We start from the raw sequence: 25,197 nt of genomic DNA, 5'->3' as shown, positions 1-25,197 counted from the left end.
GCTTTTCGATGAGGGAGGGATGTGATCAATTTGACAATGAAACAGAAATATTTTTTTCTTTTGGTTGCTGACTTTCAGGTATTCAAAGTAACATATACTTCTCTTCTTGAGATAGTGGGGTCTCCCTTAGGAGACAAATGGATGCATATATTGTAATATAATTCTCAATTTAAGTTACATTGTCTTTTTTTGTGCTTCGCTGAAGTTGACAGGCACTAAATAGATACTTGTAGATGTAATTTAAATGATACAGTTTAAATTGCAAAGAAAGTGGTAACAGCCCACATTCTCCTGTGAGATTTGCAGAACCAGCATTTTCTTTCTAGGCTTCTAAAAGCAGGTGGGAGTTTTGCTAAAGATTTTGAATGAGTTAGAAATTCTGCTTCAAAATTCAATCCAGAAGACGAGATTATATGTGAATTAAGCTAGCACCATTACCTTTTTGTTAATACAGGACTATTCTTTCTTGTAGGCCTTGCCACCACATCTGGATTTACTTGGCTTGGGTGCTAAATGTATGGCCAAGAATAATCGCTATGAAACTATTATTTGGTTGGGTGTATTTTCCTTAAAGTCATCCTGTAGCATTAATGCAATGATAATTGATTCATGACTATAATGCCTGAATATGCCAGTGATAAGCTATTCAGAAAACAGGTCCATCTTTATCAGCTATTTAATGGCTAGGTCTGTTAAATTATTAATTCATAAGGAGGAGCAACGGCACAAAAAATTGCATTAATATTCTTCATACCACATGAAAGACATATGGATATGAAGATCTGTGCCTTTATAAAAAGAAGAAATAACATAAAATCAGCAGCTCAGAGATGAGACTGTCAACACCTTGTCAAATGTATAATTTCTGTGACTTGCAAATAGAAGCACTAATATATAGAGAGAAAAGGACGCGTATGTTTGGGATTATTTTTGTCCCTTGCATTTATTACCTGTTTCTCACTCATGTTTTCAGGATGATATTTCTAAAAGGATTATGATGGCAAGTGTGGAGATTATTTAGAAACAGATCAATCAAAAGCACTGAAGATTAGCTCCCTTCAAAGTCTTTGCACAAAAACTCTCAAACACTGAACCGTGTGCACATATTTCAAAGCTGGCCCACCTATGAGACAGCTAACTAATGCAGTAAAACTGAATCCTCCATGTTTTGAGGACCACAAAGAGTGCTGAGCTAAGCACAGGGAAAGGGAACCCTTAATGCCAGGTCTTCTATTTGGTTTACTGACCCCAGTGTTACCTGCCTGTTGATGCACCGAGTGTTTTAATAAAAGGAAAAAGATCGCTTCATCACAGTATTAAAAATAATTCTTAAAGCCATTTTCTTCCACATATGTGCAATCTCATCTGACACATCACAGAACCACAGAATGGCTTGAGTTGGAAAGGACCTTACAGATCATGTAGTTCCCTCATCATCCTCGTAGTCCTGCTCTAGACTCACTCCAGTAGCTCCTCATCTTTCTTGAACTGGGGAGCCCAGAACTGGATGCAGTACTCCAGATGGGGCCTCAATAGGGCAGAGTAGAAGGGGAAGGAGAACCTCCCTCGACCTACTGGCCACACTCTTCCTAATGCACCCCAGGATCCCCTTGGCCTTCTTGACAGCCATGGCACACTGCTGGCGTTCTTCTCCTCTACTTGCTTAGTGATGACATTCAGAGGTCACCAAGTTGGTCAGGCACGATTTGCCCTTGCTGAAGCCATGTTGGCTGTCCCCAGTTACCTCCTTGTTATCCACGTGTCTTAGCGTATTTTCGAGGAGGATCTGCTCCATCATCCTGCCAGGCACAGAGGTGAGACTGGCTGGCCTATAGTTACCCAGGTCTTCCTTTTTTTCCCTTTTTAAAAATGGGGGTGGTGTTGCCCTTTCTTCCATTGGTGGGGACCTCCCCAGACCGCCACAACCTCTCAAATATCATGGAGAGTGGTTTTGCAACTTCATCTGTCAGTGCCCTCTGGACCCGCGAATGCATCTCATCAGGTTCCATGGACTTGAGCGCCTTCAGTCCTGAGCCTGGTCTTCTCCTACAGTGGGAAGTTCTTCATTCTCCCTGTCTTTGCCTTCTGCAACTTGCGCGGTGTGACTAGAGCACTTGCTGTTGAAGAATGAGGCAAAAATTTTTGATTTGCCAGTCTCAACTGGCCCTTTCAAACCCCTTTCCTTTGACTGAGAAGATTGATGAAAAATCTGTCTGTGCTCCAGAGTCTCTCACTGCTGCTCCCAGGGCTCTGTAATACTTCTTGATACTCCTCGGGCTGCTCATGACTGTATCGTTGGTGCCCACGGGAAACAACAGCAGTGGATAATAGTTAGTGGACTGTACAAGGCTTGGTAGTCTCTCAGTGATGCCTCTGATCTGATACAAACCCCTGGTAAGAAGCACGCCTCTTTAGAGAGTGCATTAATTTGGGAAATGGGTGTCTCTGTATCACCCATGGCCTATTCTTAGTTGTGCTGGTTGTTACACAGCAAGCAGATTGGGCTGCCTTACTCGGCTCTAGCATCTCTCCCGATGTGACAGGTCTTTCCTCTTCAGTCCGCAGAGCGGTGAATCCATTTCGCAAGGGCACCTCAGGCATTGAGGGAACTGTCCTTTTGCTGCTGGCCCTTGTTCTTGCAAGCTTCCATTCTTCTGAATTTTTGAGGCCCTTCCCTTCTGTGTGTTCCAGTAGGGGAGTTTGCGGTTGTTTGGCGGTGGACTGCGGGTGCACTGCAGACTGTGCCTGGAATTAGCTGTGTAACTCCTTCTCAGCCTCCCTGATGTTACACAGCCTTCTCATGGCCTCCTGTAACTCAGCCACCTGCTGCGGGAGGTCCTCTACTGTGGCACAACTTTTGCAGGCAGGTCTGCTGCCTGTCCCTGCCACAGGAGAAAGGTCTAGGCATTTTCTGCAGTCCGAGGTCTGCACTGTGGCATCTCCCTTCAGCATCTCCGTCTGGGTGGAGGCATTGGCCACCTCTGGAGCAAATGCTGCAGACCCCCAAGCCAGAGCTGCAGCCTTTGCTCTCAGATGAGTGCCCACCATTCTCCCTTGAGTTTTGGGCAGGACGAGTTCCCTTGACCTCTGCAGATGGTCACAGAATCATGCCCGGTTGCTGGGTTATGTGTACTGCAAGTCTCCCACTTGGCCGGCTCCTCTGAGTGCTGCTGGCTCCTGGCAGGTCTCTGCTGCCCTGGTGCTTTGCTGCCTCAGCAAAACCCCCTGTGCACCTTGATCTGCTGCTCAACTGCATATTGGACTGTCTCCAGAGCAGATGTCCTCAGTGACTGACCGATCAGATCTCACTCTACTTACTGCCAAGCACATAACCTACTACAAAAGGAAAATGACAAACCCCATGATCAGCTGATGTTCTCTTTCCATCTCAGTCCTTTTCATATTGTTGTTCCTTTCTCTTTTGTTTTAGTTTCACTTGTGGAATCTGCCTGCAGATTTTTTGGGGTGGGGGTTTGTTTTTTTTAACATTAACAGAAAACTTCTCATTAATTAGTACCATGTATAGGTACATTGTTGTTTATGTTGAAATCTACCGGAAATAAGAAAGCAATCATATTATCTTTGTTCAGTCTTCAATTTTAAAAGATGTGTTTCCCACAGTAAATTAGAAAAGTATATTAGAAGATCTTTGACATAAAAGAACACTTTCTACATTCAGCTGATTTCAACACAAAGAATGTTCATCACTAGCAATGGACAATTCAGGCAAGTAGAAGAATGGCAACTCTGTTCCTTTCAGTGCAGATCTAGGGGATTTGATTACAGCTACCAAAGACTGCAGAGCTTACAAGAAAAACTGATGAGTGGAGATAAAAGCAGGGGAAAAAAGCAGGTAGAAATGTTTTCATACTTTGGAAACCAAGTATTCTTTTTCCCTGCCTCCCACATAGCAGTTTACTCTAAAAATTATGATTTCTGGAAACACAGTGCACAAACTCATTTATCACGACAATTACAAAGAAGGAAACAATGGCTATACAGTTTCTGAGAATAATATAGAGTGACTATACTGATCTTAAATTCTTTATATGAATCAAGAAACTGTCATGAATATTAAAACAAGATGTGACCCTATCACAAGCAGGTTATAGACTTACAGAAAAAAAAAAAAAAAGTAGAAAAACATATATTTCTTATTGTTTCCTATAAAAGCCAACAAGCCAAAAAAACTCAAACACCTAGAACATTAATCTAAGTAGCCAGAGCACTTACATCAATAAGGGAAAAAGAGAACTGTGTACTAAATGAAGCGAATGAAAAACAAATTATATGCACTGAAACCTGTGTTCTATACCAGTTCAGAACTGATGAATGGGAACTCCTCCTTCTCTGCCTGAGGGGTAACAGTAAGGGCAGTGATTTATTTTGTTATAAATTTGCTGTCTCCCTCTACATCTGTGTTCCCAGTCCACCAGTTTCTTTGTTTCAGTCACAGTGCTTGTCAGTTATAAATTTGATCTATAATCAATTAATTCATGTAGTAAGCAGCAGACCCCATAACTTGATTAAATGGCACATCAAAAGTTTAGTAGAATATTGTCTATTCAGACTTTTAATAGAATTTTATCTGCATAGTTCCTGTAATCTGAAATATTAGCTGACAGATAAAGTAACAAAAAGTATATGATTAGCTTATTTGTAAACTTTTTTATCTATGAGTTCTGAAGAACAGAGATGCATTACCCATTTCTTAAACAAAGTCTGTAGCTAAAAGACTGAGCTTTAATTGTGAAATATTATGGGGTTTCTTCATTTGTGTTTGTGGGAAGGAAGCCCTGTCTGGAAGCTGTTGTTTAAGTATCTTGGTTTCCAAATGGTGAATTCCTTCCCACCCCTAGTTCAGTTAAAAGGGAACTGTGTACTATTCTCTGTACGCCACTCAGCTTTTTGCTGTAAGACTGGATCATATATTTTGTTTGAACATAACTTCCTTCCATTGCCATTTTTCTTTCCAGAAGACTTCATTATTCTTTACTTAGCTCAGAAATTTCTAAAGAGTTTGGTCAAAACATTAAAGTTTATATACATGTGCAAAGAAGTAATATATATTACATAGGTTTACAGTATTTGTTGAATATTATTGATTGATTTAAAATTAAAGTATAAACCTAATGTCCTACTCCTGTAGCCAAAAGTGTATTCTCCACAGTGAGCAAATTAGGCAGCATTTTCCATATTTTCATTTTCATTACCAGTTCTACAAATATAAAAGTAGGTTCATGCGAATTTATCTTCAAAGAGGTTTTACTGAGATTAATGTAAATCAGTAAGAGAATACAGGAAAAAGATGTGGATAACCAAGACTACTTTCCTGATCTTGAAAATATTAACACTAAATACTAAGCACATTCCCAAGTTAGTCACACATCAAATCTTCCACTGATTCTTTTTGAGCTCCTGGAGATGATAGCAATTAATAATGATACGAATCAACAGATGACATCAGAACTGGTTCCACGAGAAAATATTTGGAAGTTGTGACTGCTGCTTGGTATTTCCTAAAACAAGACTCCCTCATGAAACGCACACATGGAAAAAGAATTTGATGGGATTAAGACATTTTGTAAGAGTTTCAACTGAGAGATGAGGCAGAAAGAAACAGAAGAGTATAGAATAGAAATACACATTAAGGCAACAAGGTTTACATTTTCAATCTCTTTTTTAATTATATGTGATCAGGAAAATATGTTTTAAGGAAGCACCTCAAGTGGTTTAATTTTTAACTTTTTATAAATGGAACTGGTTTAGATACATATTTTCTAAGAGATGTTTGACAGAAAATTGCGTGATACTGTACTATCACAGACTGATAAACTTCAATGATATGAGAAACTACAAGTTTAGAAATAACAAATAAGTTACATGTTGACATACCTTAAGAACATCTCCTTGGGCTAAGTGAAATGTTCTGGCAGAAATATTGATTCCTTTGCCTGCTTGTACCTGAATGCTGTAAATACATTCATGGTTGTTTTCATAGTTAAGAGGATAATTGGGGGACAGTAGGATTCCTTCATTATTTGTCGTGGAGGCTCCACATTCAGCTGCAAGTAGAAGAAAATGTTAAGTTATATTTTAATAGAAAACTTAAATATTTTTATTAATGGTGATAATGGGAATGTTAATGTAACCTAGTTCAAGATTATTAACATTTATCTAAAATCTTGTTCTAAATATATGTTCATGTCAGTGATTGAAGGCTACTAGAATATTTCTAAGTTGCTGCAATACTTTAATAAAAATATGTTGAATAATATGGAGAGTTATAATCATATTAATAGCATATTCCATAATTATAATGTTTTAAAGGATCTTTCTTGAATTTAATTTTGGAAGAAATACATTTGTTTTTATTACAGCTTATTTCTCCAACACAGAAATTCATAAAGACTTGCAAATTAAATGCAAACAAAAGTACTCTAGAAGTGTATATGTGTATGTATTTATACATACATGCACAGGTATAAATATACATACACGCAGATACACACATTTCCACACAGATTAATGACAAAAGAGAATTTTTCTCTACTATTAATTTACTAAAATAAACCTCATAGTCAATGGTATAAATTACAGTAGAAAAAGAGTTATACTATATCTACCAGCTAATCAATAGAAAAAAATAATTTCATTAGTAAACAGGTGCAAAAATAGTAACTCCTAAGGAAAGAAAAAAAGAGAATGATAAAGGAATTAAATAGTTTTAAGATTAAGAGTTAAAAATAAAAATAAGAAAGTGTTTTCAATTAATACTGCTATTATTCCATAAAAGTAACAGTATAATTGAGGACTTTGGTAACTAAGTTTAATCACAAAAAGCCCAAACATAAAAATTTGTGGCAATGCTGCATTAGGCATTTAATAACTAACTTTCATTTACTATCATGTTTTAGTGTATTTACACAAATTTAATTAAGACATTTTTGGCATTAAGGTACCAGGTTTTTTAAATTAACATTGACAAAATGTTAGACTTCTTTCCTTCCCTTTTTATTTAGTTTTCACATGTGGTCATTACAGTGCAAAGACAAGAGCATTTTATCTCTTTTAAACAGATTTAGATTAATTTTAAATTTAACTGCAACTGGGTTTATGTTTGTTTTCAGGATCATTCCTATATTCTTGGTATTTATTTTACCCAGTCTCATGAGAATGCAACCCAGTTGTTTTAATCTGGGAAATTAATTGTTTTATGGTTTCCTAGAGCAAGAAATTGTATTGTGCAAAACCATGTGGTACTTTTAATAGTTTGAAAAAATGTTAAATAATCTATAGTATCTATTTTAAGAGCTATTATTATTTATTAGCACTATTGTAATTCTATCACCGGACTTGTTTGAGTGAAATCCAGGATATTGAAATACATATTTTCTATATGAAGTTTGTACATTAAATGACAAAAAGCCATTGATTAACTATTCTTTCTGTATTCAGCTAAAATAAACACTGTGCAGAAAGACAAATTAGGGACTGACAAAAGAAGAAGAAATGCTTGATGACTATGTTTAATTCCGTAATAATACAGAACAAGAACCCAGATAATTCTGTTGTCACCACTTTGTCTTAGGACAGTTGGAAACACATAACCTAGGCAGAAGTGGAAAACCTTCTAGTTCACATGATTGTGTCTATCCTTTTATTTTATTCTCAAATAGGAGCATATCTGCTACTCTGAAGATCAGTAGGTCTGTTTGAATTACAACACATAGGAGTAAGTTGATCGTAACTTCCAATTTGAGATTCCAGGCACAAGGTATTTATGGTATTAAGTTGATCCAGAAACTCTGTTTTTGCCATAACTGTAATTCAAAGCAATTTTTAAAAATCTGAACACAGCAGTGCCCAAACATTAGGACATTTTTAACTAATATTTGAGAACTTTGGTATGTTTTCTCTTAAAAATAAGGAAATTGTTCATATCATATAATATTTATCAATCTGATTGTACTTTTCTTAATATAAAGGGAGAACGTTGTGTTCCAAGTTATGGATGTCCCATCACTGGAAGTACTGAAGTCTATGTTGGATGGGGTTTTGTGCAACCTGACCTAGTGAAAGACGTCCCTGCCCATGGCAACGGGATTTGGAACCAGATGATCTTCAAAGGTCCCTTCCAACCCCCATGTTAGCAGACAAGGAAGCAAGTTTAGTAACCGTAGTCTTGAAAAGACACAGTGTAAAAGAATTTCTCCCATAGCATTCATTTACATTATTACAGTTCCATGGAAGCACACACTGTAGCCTACAACAGTAGCTTCTTTTGTACACTTCTCAGAGTGATTGTCACAAAATCAGCAGTTAGTCCCCTGCTTTTCTGCTTGCCTCCTGTCAGTGCAAATTATGACTTTAAAAAAACCCAAACCACAAAACACCAAACACACACACAAAAACCAGCAGCATAATTCTGAGTAAGTGAGAATATCGAACTGAGAAAACACGTGATTAATATTAGAAGACTTTCCAAACTATATCATAGTTCTATCTGCCAATCTCCCCTTCTATTTATAAACATGAACAGGCAGCTATGTTGCTAAAAATTAAGTGGAACTTCATGTTACCTATGGTTGTCTTCTATCCTTTGATGTTAATACTATATCATAAATCAAAAAGGATCAAAATACTTCCATGAGCAGTTAAGTGCTGAGTAAAAAAGTGTCAGGGAAGAAAAATGTTAACTGAGTTTTTAGGTTTAAAATGAATACATGTGATGAATGAATAGCATGAATACATTAATACCATGACCACCCTTTAAAAACATACTTAGAGCTGTTGTCAGTAATTACAAACATTTCTGCATTGCCTTAATGGTTCATTTTAGTAACACTCTCTGTTTATTAGAGATGAAATTCAGGTTGGTTTAGTGACAGGTTTTTTTTTTAAAAATCCACTTATTTCAGCTGAAATTTGGAAGCTCTCCTACACACTTTATTTGTAGGAAAAAAAAGAAATATTTGAACATCCAGCTATGTTTCCACAAAGAGTTTAAATCATCCTTATATGAAGTACAAGGATATAACACTAGGATTGAAGTAAATCGCTGTTTCTGGACTTTGCCAGAAATATAGAGCCATTTCAATATTAGAAGGGAAAATAAACAAAAACACTAAGAAAAAAATGAAAGGGCAATCCAAATATAATGAGCTATTTATAAGAAATTACTGTTATGCTTTCGGTTATGAATGTGTGTTCATTGCACATTTCCATAATACAACAGATGAGTTTGAACTACTGTTTTTTAGTGTATTTAAATTCTGTAATGATGTAAAATGCCATTGCTGTTGAAATCAAGGAATGAAATGCATCTGTTTGGGTAACTTAAACATTTGAAAACAATTCTTGAATGAATGGCTTTTTTTAAAAAAAATATGCTCTATTAGGAGAATTTTGCAAATTTTCTCACAATTCAGCTGATGAAATGCTCACCATAAATAATTACCAAACAAAAAAATGTGACGTGCTGCTAGAGATTAAAATTCAGCTATTGCTTTCTTCAAGACAATCTATTGGAACCAAAAAGAACTTTAAAATAGCTATAAATAGCAGTTTGGTATTTTGAAAAGATGTTATTTTCTGGTTAGGAGAGTAGCTCATTGCAACACTTGACTGGGCAAGTAAGTGGAAACATATTTGAAAAATTTTATCTTTATTCAACAGTAGTAGTAGGTTGCAAACCAGTAGCTACTTGAAAAAGTGTATCTGAATTCAGCAGTCAATAAAATGTTTCTTATAAAACTGTTAATCTTCAGAACTTCTACCTCTCAAATTGACGGCAGATGTCAGCAAGAAATTAGACTTGTCAAAACAAAACAAAACAGAGGAAAACAAGACAGTCATGAAAGGATTAAGTTGTGACTGAAGCATTCCTTTCTTGAATAACCTATGTTACAAGGTCATTCAATTTTTTCCAAGTGATTTTGGTATCCTGACAGAGTTAAGTACAGGGAACCCTACGCTGATGAAGAAAATAAAAGGAACATTGTCTTCTTCAATCAATAATAACTGTGATTTTCATTTTTATTTTATATTGTTCTAAAAGACCAGGTTTCCTTTCATAGAGCCAAAAATTAATAACTGCATTTTCTTATTATATATCTGCAGTGCATGCATCGACATCAGAGTTGATCTTAAAATCAAAAGATTCCTGTAGCTGCCTGTGTATTAAATTTATTTTCAATATACTTTGCACTTACTTCTTTGGCTGTTACCTGACTGCATCATTTATGTTATAATGAAAGACACTACTGTCAGATTTGTGAAGGCCCTTTTTTTAAGACCTACATGTTACTTTACAGATATTTCTACTAAAATGGAAACATACAAAGGAAGTAATTGTTGGAAACAATTATTTACATTATTACAACTATTTTTCATAATTAATAGCTCCATTTCTCAAGAATGGGGAGGAGTTCCATATACTTTAAACAATAAGGTCCTGGACCGCAACTGACCAAAGGCGGATGTAGAAATAGCATGACAAATGAGCTTCTGCATTAATATTAACCTGGTAAGATGTATTAACAAATACATATTCTATATTAGGAGAATCTAAACAACCAATGTGCACAATCTGCCTTTCAACTAACAATGACCGTCTCATAAAACAAACAAAAACCAAACAAATCAACTAACCAACCAACCCCAAAACATAAAAACCCAAAAATGAAACAAAACACAAAATAACTCATAAAACAAACAAAACCCAAACAAATCAACCAACCAATAAACCCCAAAACACAAAAATCCCAAATGAAACAAAACACAAAATAACTCAAGAACAGTTGGAACTTGGTGAAAATTTCCACATATTGAACAGGAGCAGTTACAACTTTATGTAAAATATTAGAAAACATAAGAAATATTTAGAAAGTGCTTATCACATTGTAATGCCATCATACTAACAGATGGTGAGCCCTCAATGGCTGTATTTTGCTTTGTTCAGGATATCCTGTCCCTGAAGAAAATAACAGAAATACAACTGGTTCAGAAATGACAGGAGAAATATTTAAAGGAATAAATTTGCTTCTAACAAACAAGAGAAATATTAGGATTACATTGTTCTGAGAGGAATCCATGACACTTTTGCAAGTGAACATCACAGGTCTTAAACTGAGAATTCATGCTGCCAAAACTTTTCACATATTAAAAGAAAACTCAGATAAAACTAGGAAAAGGACAACTTTTCAAACACAAAGTATTAAAAACAACCTTTGCCTTAAATTTTGTGTATGCACAGAAATAGAGAAAGCTATGCAGAAAAACTCTAATGGCAATATAGAATAAGATATGCAGAGGGTAGCTAATGGCTTTCCTGCTAGTTAAGGGATCTTGCAGTTACTGCAGGCATATTTGCAGTAGAACCTTCACTTCATTGGTTATTTAATGGTGCTTCAATTCAACACCGAAGTTATTTTTTCTGTCATACAATATAACCTTTCAGACATTTCTATTTTTGACTTCCCAGGTATTCCCTGAAAAGCACCTTAACTCAAGTTCGGCAAAGAAGCTACATTCATAAACAGGAAAAACTTCAGCAAAACTTTTTACTAGCAAAGCTTCATAGACAATATTATCTGACAAGTGTCCAATAAACACGACGGGAATGAATGGATTTGCCCATAGATTTCTTATGTTTGTATGTCTGCTTTTCATAACTGTAAGGGGTATAGTTCCTGGGAAATATGCATGACCAGATCATCAGAAGCTCTGACCGTAGCTGTTTAGGATATACTGATAAACACGGACAGAAAATGTTATAAGGAGAAATACAAGTGGAAGTAGCGTATGAACACAAGAAAACAAGATTTCAAAGTCAGAGTCTTCTAGCTAAGGTTTAACAGGCTGGAGAGAAATTGTATGGCCCTGAGAGAGCCAAAGGAAAATGCTGTACACAGTTGGGAAGCCGTGGAGAGCTTAGACTATTTTCTTAACATAGACGTAGAAGCAATTATGGTTATAAAGTTTGACATGACAGTTTTAATGAAAGTTAAGGCAATTTGGCTATTAGGTAGCTTTATAAGAAGGAAGAAAAAAGAAAAGGAAAAAAAAAATAAAAGGGAAGAGAGCAGGGGACGGATAAAAAGGCACGAGAAATTCTGGCATAAAAGAGAAAACTTTCTACATTTGGCTAGAGATAGAGGTAATTCCAAGAAATCAGTGTGTGTGCTGACTATGAACACTGCATTTGGTGATTGTTTGAATAAAGAATGAAAAGAAACTAAAAAATGACACTATTCTTGCAGATCTTTAATAGTCTTCATTCTGCAATTGATTATGAGAAAAAGCTTATTTTTTTCTATTTCATTATTTTTCCTTGAACGCAACAATAATTGCCCTTGCTTGCTCTTGTCTATAACATAGTTACAAGGAAATTCAGACTGGCTTCTTGTAAGTAGCTATGGCATTGAAAATTATAAAGAGCAGTAGGCACAGACATCTGAACTCTGAATGCATGAGAACCAGTTCAGAGTCAGTACCACCCTATGAAAACAACTGAACTGCATATTCACAAACTGAAGATGATACCTGTGCTCTGTATCACACACTGGAGACGCCCCTAGTATAACGTTGAAAGTGTTGATTACTTGAGATTATCCAGAGCTTAGATTTTGCTTCCAGAAAAAGTTATAAATGAACAAGTATTTATACTTACTTTTAGTAATTTTTAAAGAATCTCTTACTCAGAATTGAAAAAGATTTTTTTTTCACTGTTCATGTTGAAGTTCAAAACAAGCAGTTTAAAGATTCTTACTCTTTTTCATCCTTAGATTACATCCGTTTATTAACAGATTGTACTGGGTTTGGCTGGAATGGAGTTAATTCATAGCAGCCCATACAGTGTGTTTTAGATCTGTGACCAAAACAGTGTTGATAACACGCCAACATTTTAGCTACTGCTGAACAGTACTTGCCCAGCATCAAGGCCACCTCTGTTTGTCACACTGCGCCCCCATTGAGTAGGCAAGAGACAGTTGACCTGAATTGACCAAAGAGGTATTTCATGCCAGAGAGTCTCATGCTCAGCAATAAAATTGGGGGAGTCTTTTCAAAGTGGTCATTGCTTGGAGATTGACAGGACATCAGGTGGGTGTCTGCCTTTCATCCCTTTTTTTTTTCCCATCACTTACTAAACTGTATTTATTTTGACTCACAAGTTTGTGTTTGTTTTTTTTCTTGCTTTTGACCTTGCAATTCTCTCGCTCATCCCACTGAGCAAGCATCAGGGCTGGATACTCCTCTGCCAACTGGGTCAACCCATCACATAGATTAAGATCCTATAACATTCAGATTATTTCATAGTCATTTCAGACACTATTCAGACTATTAAATATATGCAGCACTAAATAAAGTAGACTCAAAAAACTAGTCTAGTGCAAAATTTCCTGCTACTACTTTTCTTTTCCTTCTTTTGCCTTCTCCCATTACATGCCTTTCTGAATGTTACTGAAAAATTGAGGAATTTGCTTGAATAAGCCAGAGGACAACTCAATAAAATTAATGCAAAGTTTTATGATTAGTCGTCAGCTCCACAGAATGATAGAAGTTAAGGGCTAAGAGTAGATAAAAAACTTTGAATAGCTCACCAGTATGTCTGACTTCCTCATAATAACATGAGATTAAGAAATATAAATGTGGATACTGTCCGTGTCTCTCCTGTTGGATAGTGGTAAAGCCTCAGATTTTAGTAATATATTGACGTTGATTTCAAAGGATAGGTAACTGGATAAGCATAGAAATTCCAGAGGCAAGAAGCACAAATGACCACAAATCTGAAAAGACTGACAATTGTTATGTTTTGATGCAAACTATCAGTCTTTCAGATGTGGAAGCAGTTAAAGAGAGAAGTGGAAAGACTTATCTACTTAAATATACTTGGTTTCAACAGTTATCTCTTCCCTCAAGAGTAAACCACACACTACACCCTCCCCATTTTTAGTTATTTTCTTGAAGAAGCATTAACTTTCACAGGACAAAGTACGTGATATTACTTCTTGCTATTCACCAGAGAATAATTTCTCACTTATTGTTATGGTTTATTACAAGATTATTCATTGCATGTTTCTAGACATATTGGTTTTAAACAACTTATTTGGTTCAGCTTTTATTATGATTGGCTACTCTGTTTCAGAACTCAGCACATTGTCCTTCTGTGTATCCGGAAAGGGATGCTTGATAAATGTTCTGGCAAGAATTCTGACGAATCTGATTGTCCAACTAAATCTACAATTGCTTTTTAAATTTCTTTATGTTGTTGACTTATTTCCACAATTTAATTAAAGTTGAAGGGAAAACTATTTACTTATAACAGTTTTAGTTATTTTACAGCATTATTTTCAGCTGAATGGCCCTTTACATTGCATTAATTGAAAAGATAATTGAATCGCTTGAGCTAGTTCGCTTTAGCCATTTATTATAGGAAAACACTCCCATCATCTCTCTTTTTGTATTAAAACTTGTACAAACTCATAACCTTTTTTTCCTATCCCTTCTCTGAACTTGCACCAGCTCTGCAGTATTTTTATGGAGCTAAATCTGGAAATATTTCAGGTGAAACTACAAGTAACTGTAAGCAGTCTCTGTCCCCAGTCTTTTGTATGAATTACTATATTGTTTTTATTTTGTTTTCAGCAATTCTTAAATCAACATCTTTGGTTAATAGCACTTATTAAGAATTTTTGAGAAGTATAACTGCAATGAGAGGGATTTTTTTCCCCTCATGGTATTTATCAATCTTACATTCATTTTATCATACAGTTTATCTATTCATGCATCTAGCTTATTAGATGTCTCAGGTTCTTCAAAGTTTTCTTCTGGTTGTCGCTATTCTAATCAACTGCTATCACAGAGTTCACTTTCAGACCAGTAATGAGCATAAGTTTTGGTTTGACCTGGATAAATGCCAGGTGCCCACCAAAACTGTTCTATCACTCCACCTCCTCAGCTGGACAGGGGAGAGGAAATGTGATGAAAGGCTCAAGGGTCGAGACAAGGACAGTGAGAGATCACTCACCAATTACTGTCACGGACAAAACAGATTGAACTTGGGGACAAAAGGAAAGTTTAGTTTATAAAACACCTTCCCGCCACCCCTTCCTTGTTCCCAGGCTCAACTTCACTTCCGTTTCTCTACCTCCTCTCCCCCGAGCATCACAGGGGTACGAGGAATGGGGGTTACGGTCAGTTCATCACATGTTGTCTCTGACCCTCCTTCCTCCTCAGGGGTAGGACTCCTCACATTCTTCCACTGCTCCAGCGTGAGGTCCCTCTCACAGGAGACAGTTCTCCACAAATGTCTCCAACATAAGTCCTTCCCAAGGGCTGCAGCTCTTCACAAACTGTCCCAGTGTGGGTCCCTTCCCATGGGGTGCAGTCCTTCAGAACAGGCTGCTCCAGTGTGGGTCCCCCACAGGGTCACAAGACCTACAAGCAAACCTGCTGCGGCACGGGCTCCTCTCTTCAAGGGTCCGCAGGTCCTGGCAGGAGCCTGCTCCAGCGCAGGCTCCCCACGGGGTCAAAGATTCCTTCAGGCATCCACCTCCTCCGGTGTGGGGTCCCTTTCACAGGCTACGGGTGGATATCTGCTCCACCGTGGACCTCCATGGACTGCAGGGGAACAACCTGCCTCACCATGGTCTTCATCACGAGCTGCAAAGGAAGACTATCTGCTCTGGCGTCTCGAGTACCTCCTCCTCCTTCTTCACTGACCTTGGTGTCTGCAGGGTTGTTTCTCTCACTTTGTCTCACCCCTCTCTCTCGAATGCAATTTTCTCCCCACGGTTTTTTGTTTTTCCCTTACAGTTGCTGAATATCATCCCTGGTATCCTAGCATCAGACCAGCCAGGCAGCAATACACTCACCTGGCTGGCGGCTGTAATCTTTTCGCATATCTCAAAGTTCTGCTGAGGTCAGGGACTGGGTAATTTCCTCTTCCTATTTGAGCTCTCTGATTTCTAACTCCAATTCCCTTGTCGAAGGACCAGCTTCTTGATCAAATCTTTCCTTTTCTTCCTCCTCTCTTCACAGAATCACAGAATCACAGAATAGTAGGGGTTGGAAGGGACCTCTGTGGGTCATCTAGTCCAACGCTCCTGCCGAAGCAGGGTCACCTACAGCAAGCTGCACAGGACCTTGTCCAGGCGGGTCTTGAATATCTCCAGAGAAGGAGACTCCACAACCTCCCTGAGCAGCCTGTTCCAGTGCTCCATCACCCTCAGAGGGAAGAAGTTCTTCCTCATGTTCAGACGGAACTTCCTGTGCTTCAGTTTGTGCCCGTTGCCCCTTGTCCTGTCACTGGGCACTACTGAAAAGAGTTTGGCCCCATCCTCCTGACACCCACCCTTCAGATATTTGTAAGTATATATTAGGTCCCCTCTCAGCCTTCTCTTCTTCAGGCTAAACAATCCCAACTCCCTCAGCCTTTCCTCATAGGAGAGATGTTCCAGTCCCCTCACCATCCTTGTAGCCCTCCGCTGGACTCTCTCCAGTAGCTCTTCATCTTTCTTGAACTGGGGAGCCCAGAGCTGGACAGAGTACTCCAGATGAGGCCTCACCAGGGCAGTGTAGAGGGGAAGGAGAACCTCCCTCGTCCTGCTGGCCACACTCCTGCTAATGCACCCCAGGATGCCATTGGTCTTCTTGGCAGCCAGGGCACACTGCCGGATCATCACTCTAAAGTGTCCTTTGAGTTCATTTAATCCATGACTTTGGGCTCCATCTGTCGTAACGGTCTTCCATGGCAGGAGAGGTGATGTACGGTGACGGGCAGTCACTTGCTGCATCTGGAGCTTACGGCTGATGTATCTCGTACGGCCCATGTCCACAGTCTGCAGGTTGAAGATGTCGATCTTGATGAAGTTGCTGAGTGCCAGTTGTTGAAAACCAGGTCCAGTCCCATCATCGCTGTACTCTGCTGGTTTCATCAAAGTCCATCCTTCTTTAGTCTGGGTTATTCTTACTATGATACTACTGTTATAGCATATAACAACTACAGTAGTGATAACATAAGTGATTATTTATTACTTTATATATAAACACATAAACACATAAATATTTTTATATTTATATAATAATAAAATTTATTATTATTTTATAACAGGGTTATTTAGCAATTAACATTTTATAATTTGTTTTATTGACTATTCTCACCCAAAATCAAATCCCCATGGGGTACACATCGGAATTCCCCATCCTTTCGCATTACCCACCAGGCACACCCAGGACCTTTAGCAAAAGCAATCCTACGGACGGGTTTACCTTTACCCGAGGCAGGACTAACCCAGACTGTCTTTCCTAATGGAGCACTGGAACAGGCTGCCCAGGGAGGTTGTGGAGTCTCCTTCTCTGGAGATATTCAAGACCCGCCTGGACAAGGTCCTGTGCAGCCTGCTGTAGGTGACCCTGCTTTGGCAGGAGGGTTGGACTAGATGACCCACAGAGGTCCCTTCCAACCCCTACCATTCTGTGATTCTGTGATTCTGTGATATTCCTCATGTGCACTACGGGGACTTTGTGCCCTTGTACAGGGCATGGAAATTTTGATTGGACAGGGCCAGTGTGGTTGGTGGATCCTCTGGTTTTCACCAACCAGGCGGCCTTTGCTAAATGAGTATTGCAGTTTTTGAAAATCCCACCCCCCTTTGCTCTCAAAGTGGCTTTTAGCAGTCCAATGTATTGTTCAATTTTCCCAGAGGCTGGTGCATGGTAGGGGATGTGATACACCCACTCGATACCATGTTCTTTGGCCCAGGTGTCTATGAGGCTGTTACGAAAATGAGTCCCGTTGTCCAACTCAACTCTTTCGGGGGTGCCATGTCGCCATAGGACTTGCTTTTCAAGGCCCAGGATGGTATTCCTGGTGATGGTGTGGGGCACAGGGTAAGTTTCCAGTCATCCAGTGGTAGCCTCCACCTTTGTGAGTACATAGCGCTTGCCTTGGCGGATTTGTGGCAGTGTGATGTAGCCAATCTGCCAAGCCTCCCCGTATTTGTATTTTAGCCATCGTCCTCCGTACCACTGAAGCTTTACCTGCTTGGCTTGCTTGATTGCAGCATATGCTTCACATTCATGGATAACCTGTGCGACGATGTCCATGGTCAAGTCCACCCCTTGGTTAAGAGCCCATCTGTATGTCACGTCTCTTCCTTGATGGCCTGAGGTGTCATGGGCCCATCGAACTATAAAAAAATCACCCTTATGTTGCCAGTCCAGATCCACTTGAACCACTTCAGTCTTGGCAGCCTGATCCACCTGGTGATTGTTTTGATCTTCCTCAGTGGTCCAACTCTTAGGGACGTGGGCATCCATGTGATGCATTTTTAAAACCAGATTCTCTAGCTGGGCAGCAATATCTTGCCACAAGGGGGCAGCCCAGATGGGTTTGCCTCTTCGCTGCCAGTTGTTGTTCTTCCATTTCTGCGGACACCCCCAGAAGGCATTGGCCACCATCCATGAGTCAGTGTAGAGATAGAGCACCGGCCACTTCTCAAATATGAGGGATAGTCACTTAGCAAAGGCATCCGTCAGTTCTCTCAGGATCTGAGAATGCAACTCCTCAGGTCCCATGGACTCACGCATTTTCAGGTTCCTTAGATGGTCTCAAACCTTACCTGCTCCTACAGTGGGTGGTTCATCATTCTCCCAGTCCCTGCCTTTGCCACCTGGGACTTGGGCGATGTGGCTGGAGCACTTGCCAGTGAAGGCTGAGGCAACAAAGTCACTGAGTACAAAATTTGAAAACAAAATAACAGATTGCACAAGCATAATATAAAATGACAGATTGGTAGAATCATTTTTGTTGGACAAGACCTTTAAGACCCTGAAGTCCAACTGTGAACTTAACACTGCCAATTCCACCACTAAACCATGAAGATTTGCATTATGATATGACAGCTCCAGCTTCCAACCTTCTTAGTGGCCCACTACCAAACTTGTTCCAGTTTGTCTGTGTCTTTCTTGCATTGCATTCTTTTATTGACAAGCTGAACACAAATACTATGAACAGTGCTTCGTGTCCAGTTGAGGCTGTGTGTATGTGAAAGTGTGCATGATATCAGAAGCACTAAAGGTCATGAATCACTTTGCCGGGAAATGTTAAACATAAGCAACAGTAGCAATATGTAAAGTTCTGAATCAAACAAAAGTGGACAACAGGAATTTCTTCTCTCCAGTTTTTTGAATTTTATTGCTATCACATATAAATTAAGCACAAAGTTGAAAAAGGCTTAATATTTGTGGGAGTACAATGGCTGATTAACTCATTCTAGTGGAGACTGTCTTTCATTTTCAAAGGTAACGAGAGAATATTTTTAGTGGAAAATAATTTACTACTGGCATTCCAGCTTTTCTCTTCTCCCCACCTCAAACACACAAATATAAACATTATTTCTATGTCATGAAAACTGAATCGCATTTTTTTCATTTATGCTTCCGTGCAAGTTCTTGTTTAGTGATAGTTTACCAATTCATTTTCAGTATACTAACACTTCTAGAAATTTATTATCAAAATTTAACCTGTTTTCACAACTCTGCATGCATTCCTTATGATTCTTATGGTTAAAAATTCACCAGCCCCAGCACAAAAATAATTTTTATTCATGCACTACACTGTCTCAGTTTATAAACCATCTCTTCTGTAAAGACATACAGTAGCGTCACTTATGCACATGCCAAATTCAGAACTTTTGTTATACTGAGGTATGCATAGGAATAGTTTGGACAAGTAAATTAGGATACAGTAACTAACACTGGATAAGAGCAAGTACATAATCAATCAGTGGTTATTATACAATCAGATTCTGAAAGAAATTTATGTTTTACTATCATATGATTTAGTATGAAAAATATAAGATTTTAAATGCATATTGATACAGATATCTTTATATATAAGCCTTCCCATATAGCACCTACATTTAAATAAATAAATAAATAGACACTTAAGTAGCTATCTTACATTTTAGATATTTTGTTATTTTAACAGCTCTCAACAGAACTATAAATCAAGACATTTATAAAGAATTTAGCCCAGAGAACATTAGCCATAAAAGTTATGTTTCTAGTCAACGCTATTTATGTAGGCTTCCTACCAGTTATCTTAGCTATCATTTTAAAACCAGAATAGCTGTTTTGAGGATATTCCAAGGATATTCTGAGGAGATGATAGTTCTCTACTCTAACTTACATAGCAAGCCCAGGTTGATTGCACTCCTATACATGGATGTAATTTGATGAAATAGCTCAGGTCTAATTTCTCACTTGGAAGCTTACATTAATAAATAAGAGTCAATTATTAGGCATCTGAACTGATAAATGCAAATTTAAATTTAGACTCAGTTTTCCTAACCTATTAATCAAAATAAGAATAAGCATTGTGCCCACATTGTGACACAATTTGAAATGCTTTGAAGTACAGACTATGAAGTCCACTGATAATTATAATACTAAACATATTAAGAAAAGATTAAATAAATTTGACTAAGGAGATATGGAGAATATGAGAGGACGTTAACAAGTAAGAGGTGTATTACCATGCTTTTCCATGCTATAAATCTGCAAATACATGGACAATGACTATACATACAAGCAAATGAAAGCAGCTGACCACGTACCCACACACCTTGGCAGAGGTGCACTCCATACTCGTCGGCCACCACCAAGACAAATAATTTCTGAAGCTCCTTCTAAACGATATCCAGATGAACAGGAGAATGTCAGTGTATCTCCCACTCCAAAATTCAATCCTATTCTGTTACCAAATTGCGGGATCCCGGGATCTTCACAAGGTTCGAGATTATACTCTAGAAACAAGAGAGCAAGTCAACTTGTACAAGTGAGTACAACATGTTTTCTGTCAGACCTACTTCTAGTCTTCCAGTCTAGTAATTCCTATATATTTCCACCTGATTATCAATACAGATTTCAGATTTAAAAATAAAATGAATTGGTGAATATTAAATCGGCAATTATGCTATATTAAAAAGTAAGACTAATTAATATATTCACAATGTTTTGAAGATGCATAACACAAGATGCTTTATCACTCTTGTAAGAGCCATAAATGTCCCAGGTACATAAAACAAACAAAAACAACGGCACATCAAAAAAACTAAATGATTGACTCGGGCTTATCTGGAATTTCACTAACTGAAATTAGAGTGGTTCTTTTTTCTCCCCTCACTTGATAGCGTGTCTTACAGTTTACTGCATTTTATTTTTCATGTAGCAGAAATGTCTCTACAGTGGCAGAGAAGTTTACTTGTTTTGATCGTTGTGCTTAGGAAACCACTTCTATAACTACATGATCCAGTATATGTATTCATCAAAATCACTTCAAGTTTAAATTCTCCCCCCCCACACACATAACATACTGAAAGAATCTTTTTCAGGAGCCAAGTATTACAGGTATTTACTTACCAGAGAAAGAAATATTAAATCCTTCATATGATATTGAGAAATCCGAAATAAAGCGCAACTGAGCCCTGAAATTTCCGTAGAGACCAGCATTGATTGGTGAAGGAAGCTCTGAGCCAGTCAGACGTGCTAATGGCTGTGTGAAACTGCCATTCTCTGTTATTAGTAAGTAGTCATGATGATCCTCCAAATGAAAGGTGTAGAAGGTGAACTGAACTCCTATTAGAAAAAGTACAATTAGATTTAAATATCACACTGTTAACACCAGTATAATTAAGCCAAGGATCAAAATCATGCATTTCATTATGAATCCTGGTTCAGAAAATTAAGGTAATAATTTTTTTCTAAAAATTAGTATCTTTCCTGTTTTAATATTAAAATATCTTTGAAGCACAACTTTTGATTTTGACACTATCATTCACTGTTGACTTTAGCTGCAAAATGTGGATACTTGATTTATAGAATTCAAAGACATATGCTTGCATTTTTGTGTAAAATCCAATGATATGCTGAATATCCTGTTCATGGCAGCATGGGAAAGGTAAGACTTATTTCTTACAGTCACCACTATTCTTGTATAGCAGTAGTGAAAGGAAAGGTTATAAAATATATGACATTTTATTCTTATGGTACATACATTAACAGCAGCACTTCCTCCCCTAAAAAGGGAGATAATAAGATGTGGCATATGTCAACATTATAGGTTTTTGCGAATTGTCATATATAAATCAGATATCTAGAAAGGATGATCTCTCGTGGAACACAATGGCAACAAAATGACTTCAAGGTCAAGACAGGCAATTAAATTACTTTCTCTGCATTTCTGTAACAAAGAGCTATACAGCAAAAACAAACCGGAGAAGACATTAGCTAGCTTAAGTAATTACTGAGACCTGTAGTGTAATAGCATTTTCAGTTTTATCATAAAATTTATAAACCAATGATTCAGGCTCTGTAAAATATATTTAATGATGTAATACTTAGGAAGATCCATTCACGTGATTGAAGATTAATGTGATATATGAAGATTAATAAACTTCAGGTACTCTCATGGATAACAAATTTTTAATAGTAGACACAATTTAACCAAAAAACAAACAAACATTTCCCCTTCCTACTTCTTCCCCTGCCCCTGCCAAAGAACTTCCCAAACAGAGTAACAAAATCTAAGACTTAAGCTAGATCGACTGTGCTTGACTCCTTTGTCTAAACACAGGAACCTCACACCCCTTTAGGCGGTTATCTTTTCTAGACTTCATATGCAGCTTTAGAAGCTCTCAGTACAATTCTCCTGTAGTATTTTTTATAATATTTTGGATCCCTGAGGTTGTCTTAAATGGCATTAGACATTTATATTAATGCAACTCAATTACACCTAGTAAATACAGTTTGTAAGGGTACCTGGAGTGTAAGGACACCTGGTTTAGGAGGATACATAGTCAAGGACCTTTCAGTATAGAAAGCAAAGACAAGAAATAAGGGTAGTGATAAATTATATGCACATATACACAAGTTTAACGAGCAGGATTTAGAGCAGACATTAACAAAGACCACAACTCAAGTTTCTGACTGACGAACCATTGAATATTTTCTTGCAATCTTGTAGCCGTCCAGCCAGAACATACAAACTGATTAGAACAGGGGAAAGATTATTTTGAATCTCATGGAAATTAGAAATTTACTATGGAGTATTTGACGGAATTTGTGAGACTGTGTAAAACTTAGCATGAGATTTTTAAATGGTATTTGGAGACTGCAAAACTTTTTGTGGTATGTTTAAGGCCTAAGGCAGATAAGGGGAGGGATCATGGTGGATAAGGGAGAAAAAGGTGTGGGAAAATGGAAGGGTTAATTCTCTCTTACTAATCCCTGCACCTAACCACTGCAGCCTGTCCCCTATTCTTCTTAAACTCTGTTCCTGACTATTTAGTGTTTAAGTGTGTCCTCTGTCCAGGGTGAGCACATGTGTGACCACTAGTGAATATTGGTACAGACTGCCTGGTGAGCAGGTTGATGTCAGGGGCCAACTACTGGAAAAAGGGCCATTGGTCACAGGGTGGCAGCACCTGCAGGGAGTGGGAGCGGGGGTCCAACTCTCGGGCCAGAACCGGGAAGGTGGTGGGAGAACATGAATGTGCATGTTTGAGCCTGTGTCACTCCTAGCAAACTCCTGTTCTGACCAGTTCAAATGGAGAAATAGGATGTGACTGCCTGTGGTGTTCCTGTCTGTTTCAGTGCTTTTGGTGTTTCTGTGTGTGCTGACAAAGACACTTGTCTCTGTTCACGTTAGTCTGTGTGACCAGACATATATGTGTATGTGTATATTGGCATCTTGGGAATACATGCATAGACTTGCTGTCAGATGGACACAAAAATGGGAGCAACAGGAGAAATTCATTGGATCTTAGAGACGTCTCTATTGTGCTTCGCTTAAAAGAGACTGGAGAACTATTCAGCCTTTTCAAGCAGATACCTCCTTCTCTTACAGCTCCACACACCCCAGCCTCCCAACTTGCTGTAGCTTCCAGATCCACGTAAAAACACCCTAACTTAGTATCACAGATATAGAAATTACAGGACGGAGTTGTGTTTTATTCATAGGATAAAACTAGGTAATTCAAGAAATCTCTTCTGGATCTAAAAAATTCTTAATTTAATAATTATAGGGGCAAAGCCATTCATCTTCCTTGAGCATCCTATTTATTCTCCTAGATTGTGTGACAATAAATTGGAAAAATCACACACTGAATTTTGGAGTTAAGGTTAGGTTACATGTCTTTTGAGCTAATGCATATCAGTTTAGATTTGGGACTGATAAATTCTTAAATGGTTTATTTTTTTATCATAATTTTGCATAAAGACAGTGTTCATCTGACATCTGAAAAGGACCTCAAGAAAAAAATGTGATATATACAGAACGAGGTTGAAATTCAGGCCATATTTGTCGCATTTACTGCACTCCAAATTTATTTTTGCCCTTTTTATGCATGCGTGAATACTACTACAACAAAAAAATGCCAAAGGAAATTTCATGGTAGTAATTCCAGTGAAGCAAGACTGAGTTTCACTGAGCATTGTTCTATCACCAAACTCAAGATTTAACTCCAGGGAATGTTTCAATCAATTTTCAGACTGCCAGGTCATTTCTAAGCAGCACCCCAAGGTATATGCCAGCAGTAGCTGTACAATTTAGTTTTATTCACAAAAGATTCTAATCATACTAATATATGCTGTGTGACAGATGTGTCTTCTCCAGAGAAGAATTTTAAAAGATATGTTCAGGCAGATTCCTTCTCATTCTGCCTAACATGCCCCTTTCTTTATAGAAGGGAATATTCAAAATCTGAAATAAAGACAGGAAGACATAACACTTTAATGCCATTTCTCAATATTACAATCCAGACTGTTGAGGCATGGGTAAATTAACTCTTCTATTAGTAAATGATTTAAAATATACTATTGATACTCCACAAATTTCACTTCACCTTATCTTACATTTCATGGTAACCACAGGAAAAATACAATAATTGTTGTCATGTTCCTTTCCTCTTCATAAATATTACCACTTACTACGCATATTAACTGCATTTAAATTTCATGTTCCTTTCCGTAGTTAACAAATTAAAAAAAAAAAAAATCATATGAAGTTTTAATGAACATTCAAGAATTGTAATGCTGGTCCACATGAACACAAATGAAAAATCATTGCAGAATTCTACAAATTTACATACACTAGATCAGTAAAGTTAAAATATATATACTTATATTGCA

The 25,197-nt window shown here is 37.8% G+C and overlaps 1 protein-coding gene across 4 annotated transcripts in view; it reads right to left on the bottom strand.

Moving 5' to 3' along the window:
* CSMD3 (CUB and Sushi multiple domains 3) overlaps positions 1-25,197 on the bottom strand; it is a 767,725-nt gene that overhangs the window by 263,995 nt on the left and 478,533 nt on the right. For all 4 annotated transcript variants that reach the window (XM_075415663.1, XM_075415665.1, XM_075415666.1 and 1 more), the window contains 3 exons: positions 21,430-21,645; positions 20,625-20,813; positions 5,896-6,065 (listed from right to left, as the gene is read on the bottom strand). In XM_075415663.1, the coding sequence (XP_075271778.1) occupies positions 5,896-6,065; positions 20,625-20,813; positions 21,430-21,645 (575 nt within the window). The remainder of the gene's footprint in view (positions 1-5,895; positions 6,066-20,624; positions 20,814-21,429; positions 21,646-25,197) is intronic.

The sequence above is a fragment of the Opisthocomus hoazin genome, chromosome 3 (genome assembly GCF_030867145.1).
Source record: "Opisthocomus hoazin isolate bOpiHoa1 chromosome 3, bOpiHoa1.hap1, whole genome shotgun sequence".
Classification (NCBI taxonomy): Eukaryota; Metazoa; Chordata; class Aves; order Opisthocomiformes; family Opisthocomidae; genus Opisthocomus; species Opisthocomus hoazin.
The sequence above is the reverse complement of the archived record's forward strand: the minus strand, read 5'-3'. Positions and strand labels throughout refer to the sequence as shown.